Source organism: Cupressus sempervirens, chromosome 3, assembly GCF_028749045.1.
Source record: "Cupressus sempervirens isolate cs-2001-9-10 chromosome 3, ASM2874904v1, whole genome shotgun sequence".
Lineage (NCBI taxonomy): Eukaryota > Viridiplantae > Streptophyta > Pinopsida > Cupressales > Cupressaceae > Cupressus > Cupressus sempervirens.
Window position 1 is genome coordinate 786,265,101 of NC_143120.1, and position 10,777 is coordinate 786,275,877.

The following is a 10,777-nucleotide window of genomic DNA, read 5'->3' on the forward strand; positions in this document are numbered from 1 at the left end:
ATTCTTAAACAATGCAATTGATGAGATGTTGTCACAATAAATTGTGGTTCCATCCTCTTGCCTTTTATTCAAATCATTCAAAATCTTTCTTAACCAAATTGCTTGACATGCTGCTGCATTTGCTGCTATGTATTTAGCCTCTTCTGTAGATTGAGCAACAATAGGTTGCTTCTTGGATGCCCATGAAATTGCACCCGATCCCATATGAAATATGTATCTAGAAGTGCTCTTCCTATCATCTATACTTCTAGTCCAATCACTATCAGTGTAACCAACCAACTTGAAATCATCATTTACAGTATATAAAATCTCAAATCCCTTGGTACCTTTCATATACCTTAGGATCTTTTTTTCTGCTTGCCAATGAGAATCTTTTGGTGTTTTCATATATCTGAAAATCAGACTTACTGCATGCATTATGTCTAGCCGAGTTGCAGTCAAATACATTAGACTTCCAACCATACTCTTGTATAATGTTGGATCTACTCTCTTACTAGAGTCTTCCTTGCTCAACTTTAGACCTATTGCTGCTGGTGTGGGGGTTGCCTTACTGTTCTGCATTTTGAATCTCTCCAAGATCTGCCCTGCATATTTTTCTTGAGAGATGAAAATGCTATCATGCATTTGTTTTACTTCTATGCTTAGAAAGTATTTCAAGAGACCTAGGTTTGTCATTTCAAATTCACTTTTCATGGCCTCTTTGAACTCACCAATTATAGCCTCATCATTACCAGTAAAAATCAAGTCATCTACATACAAGACAACAATCAATACATTACCATCTGCTGCCTTGATGTAAAGAGTGGGCTCACCATTGCTTTTGCTAAAGCCATTGCTCATCAAATATGAGTCAATCCTACTGTACCATGCCCGTGGAGCTTTCTTGAGCCCATAAAGAGCTCTCTTCAATCTATATACTTTATTCTCTTCACCTGCAACTTCATAACCAGGTGGCTGCTCCACATACACTTCTTCTTTCAATACACCATTTAGGAAGACGGACTTCACATCCATTTGAAATACCTTCCACTTGTGCTGAGCTGCAATTGCTGTGACAACATGCACGGTTTCCATTCTTGCAACAGGAGCCTAGGTCTCATCATAGTCTCTTCCATACTATTGCTTGTAGCCCTTGACTACCAGCCTTGCTTTATGCCTATCAATTTTGCCTTCAACATTGCATTTGGTCTTATAGACCCATTTAACTCCAATCACTTGCTTCTTAGGAGGCAATTCAGTTAGCTCCCATGTCTCATTTCTTTCTATAGCATCTATTTTCTCATCCATGGCTTTACACCATTTCTTCTCCTTGATTGCTTCTTCAAAATATATTGGATCACTATGAGAAAATAATGCAAAATTAACACTCTCATCATAATCTTCATACCTTTCATCTTGGTATATCTCCTTAAGACTCTTAGTCTTTCTTGGTAACAGGGAGGAGAGTGTGGGATCAGAATCTTCACTGCTACTGTATTGCCGACTAACTCGGTCTGCATTGGTACTCGGCACTGACACTCGGTCATGCTTAGAGGAGCTCGGCAATGTCTGAATTTGCTTGCCTTTTCTTCTACTTGCTCCTTCTTCTTGCTGTTCATCAACATCTTCTTCACTCATAATTGGCACTTTACTTGATGTGCTCGGTGACTCATCAGTTGAACCATACCAAGACTAATTTTCAAAAAATTTCACATCTCTTGAAAGCATCATCTTGTTGTTCAATGGGTCATACAATCTGTATACCTTTGATTCTGGGCTGTACCCTATGAAAATGCATTTCACACCTTTGCCATCAAATTTCTGCCTTTGCTCTTTAGGCACATGTGCATATGCAACACATCCAAACACCCTTAGGTGTTCAACTATCCATTTTCCTCATGACCATGCTTCTATTGAAATTTTGTCACAGACTGCCTTTGTAGGACACCTATTAATTAAATAAACTGTTGTTACCACAGCCTCTCCCCAAAATTCAGTTGGGAGACCTTTCTCTTTCATCATGCTCCTTGCCATTTCAACAATGGTCCTGTTCTTTCTTTCAGCCACTCCATTCTGCTGTGGTGTATAGCTGGTTGTGAGCTCTTTCTTTATGCCATGTTTCTTGCAAAAGTTTACAAAAAGAATTGGAGGTATACTCCCCTCCTCTATCTAACCTAAGGACCTTGATATAGTGTCCATATTCTTTTTCAGCCTAGGCTTTAAATTCTAAAAAATTATCAAATTCTTCAGATTTATTCTTTAAGAAATACACCCATGTCCTATGACTGAAATCATCAATGAATGTCATGAAATAAGTACTCCCCCCAATGGAAGTAACTTGCATAGGACCGACTAGGTCGGTATGTACTAACTCTAATGGATATTTAACCCTCCTAGAATTTTCAGAATTAAAGGGAAGCCTATGTTGCTTACCCAAAATACAAGCCTCACACTTGTCACAAGAATTTCCTACACATGGCAAACCATCTACCATTCTTTTATTTGATAATAAATTTAAACCAGCATAGCCTAGATGACCATACCTGAGGTGCCATAGCCATGAGGGATCTTCAATCACACTCCTTAGAGCTGACTATGTGGGAGGTGCAGCACGAACTTGAGATGAGAAACATGTCTCAATCCTCAAGGAAAACATTCTGTTCTTTGTCATCTGAACTTCTGCAAGTAAGTTCTTGCTCCCATCCTTTTCATGAATGATACAACTATCATTCTCCATCAACACTTTGTATCTATTTTCAATGAGCTGACCAATGCTCATCAAATTGTGCTTCTTACCAGAGGCGAAATACACATTTTGTATTTCCCCTTTCTCACCTTTCTTGGTGTGGACCATAATAGATCCTTTGCCCACAACTGGTAGGGTTCCATTGTTACTCATTTTAATTTCAGATTTGAAACTCTTGTCAATGAATGAAAACAAAGTTTCATTGCCACTCATGTGGTTGCTACATCCACTGTCGCGGTACCAAACCTCAGGGCTTCCTTCTTCACCAACATTACACATGATGAAGGCAACAACATTGGGTCCACTTCCCATGTTCACATCAGCCACATTTTCTTGTCCTGACTGATCATTCTGCTTCTTCTAGCATTCACTTGCATAATGCCCATATTTATGACATTAGTAGCATTCTAAATTACTCTTATTTGAGTTGTAGTTTTTCTTACCTCCTCTTGAAGTATTTTGTGAGCTACTTGCTCCATCTGCTCTTCCTGAGCTTTCTGCTGCAGCATTCCTTTGTCCTCCATTACTTCGGCCTCTGCCTCTAGAGTTCCTGCCTGAGCCATTTCTTCCTCTCCCCCTTTCTCTTGGATTTGACTGAGCCTTGAATGCTTGCTCTTGGGAAGTAGAAGATGTAGATCTATTGATCCTATGCTCATGGGTTTGAAGAGAACCCATCAACTCATCCATTGCCAAAACAGTGAGGTCTTTTGCCTCTTTTATGGTCATGACCAAATTGTCATATTTATGAGGTAAACTCCTCAATATCTTCTCCACTATCCTCTGCTCTTGATAGTCTTCTCCATTTGACTTCAATTGGTTAATCACATTGGAGGTTCTTGAACTGAAGTCTTCAATTGATTCATTTTCCTTCATCTGAAGGTTCTCAAATTCCCTCCTTATATTTTGTAGCTTTACAGTATGAACTTTATCAGTTCCCTTGAAATTCATCTCAAGGATATCCCATGCTTCTTTTGCATAATTTGCTGCTGCAATCTTAGGGAATATAGTCTCTATCATTGCTGCTTCAATAAGACTCAATGCCTTAGCATCTTTTCTCCTTGACTCTTTCAAATGAGTCTTCTGTGCATTTGTGAGGGTAGCATACTGAGTTGGATTAGTCACATCATTGAATCCATTGACCACAAACTCCCACAAATCATTTGCAATGATAATGGTTTTCATCTTCTTTGCCCATGTATCATAATTCTGTCCATTAAAAGATGGTGGCTGCTACCATATCTTTCCTACATCTCCTGTCATGTCAAATATCCCAAGAAAAAAAATGCCCTAACTCACTGTGGATGTGGGGCCTCAAAGCTCTGATACCATGTGAGAAATATAAGTTAAAATATTTAAATCTCACAACCCTAACTCAAAAAACTTTGCTCAACACTCAAATATTTGCTTGGCACATGAAGGTGCTGAGTGCCAGTTTTGGTCGGCACTTGATGGTGCCGAGTGGCACGTTGCTTGGCACTTAATGGTGCCAAAAGACAAGCAACAGGTGCCGAGTAAGCTCAACACACAAAGGAAAATGCAGTAGATGCCGAGTTAGCTCAGCACTCAAAAAAGACAATGGATGCCGAGTAAGGTTGGCTCCAACTAATAAGATTTATAACTTAGAAAAAAAATCTAACGTGAATTCTTTCACGATTAAAACCAGAGAGCCGAGCTTTAACCTTTCAACCAAGTTTCTCAAATGCAATGAATAGAAGAGGAAGAACAATAGATTCAAGTATGCCTGCTTGCCTTCTATTCAATCTTTGATTTAAACTATTACAAAATCTGGGAGCATTCGGCTTTAACCAAAAAATCGTAAAACAACCCTAAATTGATAATACTTCAAACTTCAATAAACTTTTAAACTTGCAGCTCTAATGGCTGCATACAGTGGTGCCTAGAGAAATCACTGCTTCAATAGGATGAATCCAAACAACAACAAACTTACTGAGTGAACAAGGGAAACACATGCAACTGCAGGCACAAACTTCTTTCCTTCTTCCTTCTCTGCTTAGCTCTGTAACTTCTCTCTGATTTGCTTGATCTGCTTGAACTCTCTGCTAAAATGAATGTAAGAACATTCCCTTTTTGTCACATTCTTCCTTTCTCTCTCAACGTTCAAATTTCAAACTTACCTACCAAACATAAATTCCTATCGACCATGGATGCTTGCGGGAAGCAAACTGACAAGGTAGATGGGCGTGGGGCTCGAGGACAACCTGTAGGTGTTGACGTTTAAATTCCAACATAAAGAGCCTTCTCTATTATGAGAAAGACAGGACTGAATCACAATCAATAGTCAAGCTATTTTCAGTAGGGTGGACTCGATGAATTCAATTATACACCAAGGTCAATGTTATTCTATGAAGATCACTCATTATTGCAACAGTGAGAGAGCTCACAAGATAAGATTGCAAAGTCTTTTAAATCCCCCATAGTTATAAGCCCACAAAGCTACTAAACAATTTGAAATCTCTACGAGCTTCACATTCTTTCCCTAATTAGTGCGAGGAAGTTGGCAATGCATCATCATAGATTGGCAATAGGGGAGGAAGCAATAGGGCTTCCAGTCCTAGTAATACTACCAGAGCTAGAGAACTTATAGACAATTCGGGAAATAATAGGCAAAGCACATGGATTTGTAATCAAAGCAGGTTTGAATAAAAGTGTTACAACCAAAAGCGACTTTGAGCCTATCATATGAAAGAGAAGTGAGTATGATCATAAGAAATGAGGTTGTTACTGGAATGAGGATGATGGAAATGGGAGATTCACATAGATTCTTGAATTAACTAGAAGTCGATATTAGAATGAAAAGTGATAAGGAAATGACAATGAATCAAAGGACTCTTGTAAAAGAGATGTCATTACTAGATGTTTCCACAAGTGAACCAGGGATTGATAATCTCGAGAGATGGTTTCAAATTCTCTTTAATGCTTATTAATGTCACATTACTAAAGTTGCCTTTCCAACATGAAATTACCCAAACAATTTGAAGAACATATCAAGGAAATGGATGGAAAGATATCTTAGTGAAGTCAACAAATTTGATATCTTTTAGGCGGATTCTTGTAAATCACAACTTTTCTCATTTTGGGTTAATATTGTAGAGGTTAATTAACCTCACCCAAATCACGTATTTGGGGAGTAGTTATTAACCATAGAGGGGTAGTTGTTAACCTTGGTGTCTATATAAGGAGTCATTTTTGGCTTTGTAAAAGGGGACTTTTGGATTTTAGAAAAAGGGAACACTGCTAAAATTTTGATCGAAAATGTGTACAAATTTTGTCTTTGTAGTCAAAAATTCCTCTTAGGTTCTTGGTGCAAGAAAATAAAGAAACATGCAATTTGAGTTCTCTCCTTCCAAATCTAAATTGTTAGAAATATTGATTCTCTTTGCAGTGAGCATTCTCACGATATTGTGCAAATGTTTATAAATCTTTGGATCAGTATTGTGCTAGTAATAGTTTTCAAGCATAGATCTTGATTGTTGTTATTAGCGGTTTAAAGTTAGTTCAGGAAAGCTTTGAAGTCATGTGGTGCATTTAGCATCAATTAATTTCTATTTATCTTTTAAAGTTTGATTTCATCTTTATTTGGAAAACCTCAAAATTATATCATATGAAGGAGTTGCTAATCTAAACATAGAAGAAGGCCACATATCATGGGCCTATCCAATTGTTGTGAATAGTTTGTCACATACACCCCATTGAGCCATTTTTATAGTGACAAATCTATTTACCAACAACTTATAATTTATTCACCCATCTATAAAATAGGAAGAACTTTTATATTTTCTCAAAAAATGTCACGGTTCTCTTTAGATACTTTGTACCTATTGTTGAACTCTTCAATCGGTATGGAGATCCAAAGTAATGACAGGTAATCAAGATCTAAAGAATAAAACCATAAATTAAAGAATTCCTTCAATATATATATTTTTTACAGCTATTACACTTTAGGTGGCCAATGCTGCTTAGAGATATACTGGCAACAAATGTACAAAAAAATGGGAAGCCACTCATCAAAATCTTCTTCAAGAAGATGACAACATGATGATAATACAATGCTTTTATACAAATCAAGTCCTCGAATTACATTTACAAGACAAGCTTGGGATGACTTAAACATCATACACTGAAACTTGATTCTTAAACTAAAAGTATGAAATAGTCAAAATTGACTTTTTTTTTTAATTTTAATTTCTTACGTAATATGTAAAATTAAAGCTGGCTGACAAACTTCTTCTGCTTCCATACTACTTTTTCTAGTTTAAATCCAACTCAACCTTCTCTTTTAGATGCATTCAGCTTACGTGCCTACGTGCCTCCTCAGATATCATGTCAGAGAAAATATATGTTAAATTTTTTCATTCATTATCAAACTGAAATTGCTTCTATAGGCTACCAATTATGAACTATGTTTGCACTTACGCGTCCTCTCTTCTAATTAAATATCTAACAATATCAAATCTTAAATAAACCAACAATTCTTGATCACCGTACCAAAACATATTCAAATTCCAATTCTCGTAGATATATTTCTTTATCAATTATGCTTTTTTATATTTTAACCAGCTATTGAAATCGTGAACCTCGTACCTGATTCTGCTAATCAATAATCGATAATCTTAGTCCTCAATCAATGGCCCTAAAAAAACAACCATTTATTCTTCTGTGCGAATAATATCCTCTGCAGCGAATCACAATCAATAGCCTTAGATTGACGCATTTTCCAAAGAGAATAACAACAACACAGTTCCCTACCTTAACGAGTAAGCAAACACATTATAAAACCACATTATGAACTTACTAACCAGCATCATCAACGAGAAAGAAGCATCCCAAGTCTTGGGATGGGTAACGTTCCCCCTTTGGCGAGCAAGTCCATCCATGTCGTGCTGAGCACAACCGAAATCTCACCCGGGGATCACATTTACACTACGCGAGGCGCCTACGACCACCACGGTACAATCGGTTTGACATTCATTTTCTATTTGTCTTACCAACATCTCTACTGGTTGTTATGAAAATAGAGAAATATTGTTTTATTTCAATATCAGATATTACATTAGATGTTTTATAATGTTTATGTAGCTAGTAGAAATCAATTATCTAATTTAATTGTAGAAACTTCTTTATCTAATCTAATCAATTTAATAATAATATAATATTTTATACTAATAATTTCGTTTTATTACATTGTTGTTGCAAGTGTATTTATCTATAGAGAAACCCTGCTTTAAGATTTACATTTTAAAATTTGTTGAATACAAGATGTATACACATTTTTGTAAAAATCTGAATCAAGCAGAATTCTATCAAGTTATCTCATAACCCTCGTAAAGGTGTAGCTCCTATCTGAAATTTCCTACTTCTCCCTCCATAACTCATGAATCACAGTTTCGCAAGCTACTGGACAACCATCCATGTTGAACTCCACACAAAACCCCTTACCTGCCTCCACAAATCAAACCTCACAATACATGCATCTTCAAGAATGTCAGCAATAGGAAGAATAAACGAAAAATGCTCCTCAAACAAAATATCATCTTAAAGTAAGAAGCTAACTTGAGATGATTAAAATCCTCCATCATCCTGTGCCCTTAACTTCCAAAAATGATTCAATTAAAGTTTATTCATTTGATATTTTAGGCGATTCTTTGCTGACTTCTTCCTCATATAAGCTTCTCTAATTGACTAGATCTTCCATGCTTTATAGACTTGTTTGGAATAAATAAATCTATCACATAATGACCTATTAATTTAGGCTCAATTTTAATTTTGTTGAGGATCATCCCATTGTATATAAACATCTTTTTGTGGATGATGATGCTTCCCTAAAATAATAACTAGATCGGCCTCTATGGTGGACAACTATAACACTTTTTAATGGAGTCTAATTACAAAGTGGTCACCTTCTCTAATATTGTGATATTTAATTTTATCTTCTTCCAAAATAATGATTCAGTAAGCACTTCAATAGCAAAATATTCTTTCCTTATTAAAAAATAACAAACTAATGACATCCTCAAATCATCACAGGCACGCAATATTCTAAAGGGATGCTATCGCAGCATAAAGACACCTCTATTTTAATTGTGCCATCATTTTTCCTCTATAGACAAGTGCTACAAGGTTTCATCACAACCCTAAGAAGTTGTCAGCATGAATATATGTTCACCTTCCTTTGTCTTTGCTTCATCATAGGATCATTGAAACAAAATAGCACACAAAATGTACAACCTCACCAAGTTCGTATTAGTTATCATGAAAATAGAGAAAACATCCTTTTATTTCAATGTATCAGATATTACATTAGATAAACATTTTATAATATTTGTATAATTAACATAAATCAGTTAAACAATTCAGCTACGCCCAAACTACTTTCTAACTCTCTAACCTAATCGATACAACACATCTATCAATAAAAAAATGATACATTATACTAACACTACTCTTTGTTATTATAATTGTTTCGAGAGGATTCATGTGAAGGTATTTACATGGGGGAGGATCAAGTCATTCATTTTCAAAATTCGGTAGAAGGGACATCTTTTGCAAGTTCGGGTCCCCCCCCATTCGGGCCATGCTCCACATGCGGTTACCACAGCGGAATGAGTGGAGTGGTGCTCACTTGCTTACATTGCTTTCTGCGCGGAGGGGATATCTATCGATATGAATATGGTGTAAAACCTGGCCTTTCTACGTTTCTTCCGGCATCCCCTGAGCGGAAGTGGTGCACGTCTGAGACTTGCGATCCACCAGAAGTTGTAATACGTCGTGCAAGAGAGCTGCTCAAATATGGGTTTGGAACATACAATCTACTTTGGAACAACTGTGAACACCTGGCTCTGTTTTGTAAGACTGGTCGGGGTATGACTTTTGGAGGTGGGCAAGTAAATTGGACCCTGGATTTGCTCACTCCATTCAAGTCTCCATTCAATTCTTTTCCATTCGCTTCTAATATCAGAAATTAGACCACTATAATCATTCTCTATTTTAGAAGCTTGCAAAATTGTGTACCTAGTCGATATCCCACAAATCTATACTAGTTAGGGTTTTGTGGACTGAGTGATGCTTTTTAATATTCCCCTCATGGTTAGATATTCATGTCTAATTTTTTAATGAGAGTTCTAAATATAATAATTATCTTATCGATGATATGATCAAGAGTGAAAGTCTTTCATAATACTTCTATATTCTCACTTTATTTGTCATTGATCTCTACAAATATAAACTGAATTAATGTTTCCGCAATGGCAGTCCCCCTAGTTTGTGACAAATCATGATAGAAATTATTAATTCTTTTGAAGAATTTAATACTTCCCATTCCTTATATGTATTCCTATTCCCTATTCCAATTAATGAACAAAATGGAAAATTATATTTTCCCAACTCTTAAAATTTGCAATACTGCCATGAGTAGATGTGAAATCTAATTATTATACTCGGCAACATTAAAGGGTCTATTTGGCAACAGGAATACAAGTGGAATAGGCACATGTATATTCTTAAAATTTTGAATTCTCTGTTTGGATACACCAAATCAGAATTGGAATAGGAATAAAACTGGAATACGTATTCCAATTTTGACCAAAAAATGAGCATTTAATTTTCCACCTAAATAGGTGGAATTGGAATACATATTTTTATTACAATTTTTTTTAATTTTAAAAAATATAAATTTTTTAGTTTTTGAATTCTACATCAAATTCTAGGTGAACCAAACAAGAATAGTAATACGTAACCCCATTTTCTATTCGAGAATAAGCATTCTAGAATAGGTATTCCTATTCCCATTTTTATATTCCCATAGCCAAATGGACCCTAAGGATTATTACCATTTTCTATTTATACATTTGGTAAAATGAAGGAACAAAGGTAGAAATGATAGAATAAGTTAACTAGATGAATGAGCTCTACATGTATATCTTATAGAAGTTGAGTTTTAAATAATATTTTATTGATGACTCATTCCTTAGATCTAGCAAGATGTAAAGGGTCTAGTTTATACACCAAAACATATATCATGATTGAAGGGTCATA

The 10,777-nt window shown here is 35.9% G+C and overlaps 1 protein-coding gene across 1 annotated transcript; it reads left to right on the forward strand.

Moving 5' to 3' along the window:
- The first annotated feature begins 7,552 nt into the window (after nt 1-7,552).
- LOC149569152 (protein LEAD-SENSITIVE 1-like) lies at nt 7,553-9,894 on the forward strand. Its single transcript, XM_089821917.1, has 2 exons — nt 7,553-7,693; nt 9,227-9,894. The coding sequence occupies exons 1-2, from the start codon at nt 7,582-7,584 to the stop codon at nt 9,706-9,708; spliced, it is 594 nt and encodes a 197-aa protein (XP_089678043.1). The 5' UTR covers nt 7,553-7,581; the 3' UTR covers nt 9,709-9,894.
- The last annotated feature ends 883 nt before the right edge of the window (nt 9,895-10,777 follow it).

What these genes read in the sequence shown, in the direction of transcription:
- LOC149569152 (XM_089821917.1), top strand. Translation starts at nt 7,582, where the DNA reads ATGGGTAACGTTCCCCCTTTGGCGAGCAAGTCCATCCATGTCGTGCTG. An exon ending in AGGCGCCTACGACCACCACG is followed by an intron (nt 7,694 to 9,226) that starts GTACAATCGGTT and finishes ATTCATGTGAAG; the next exon opens with GTATTTACATGGGGGAGGAT.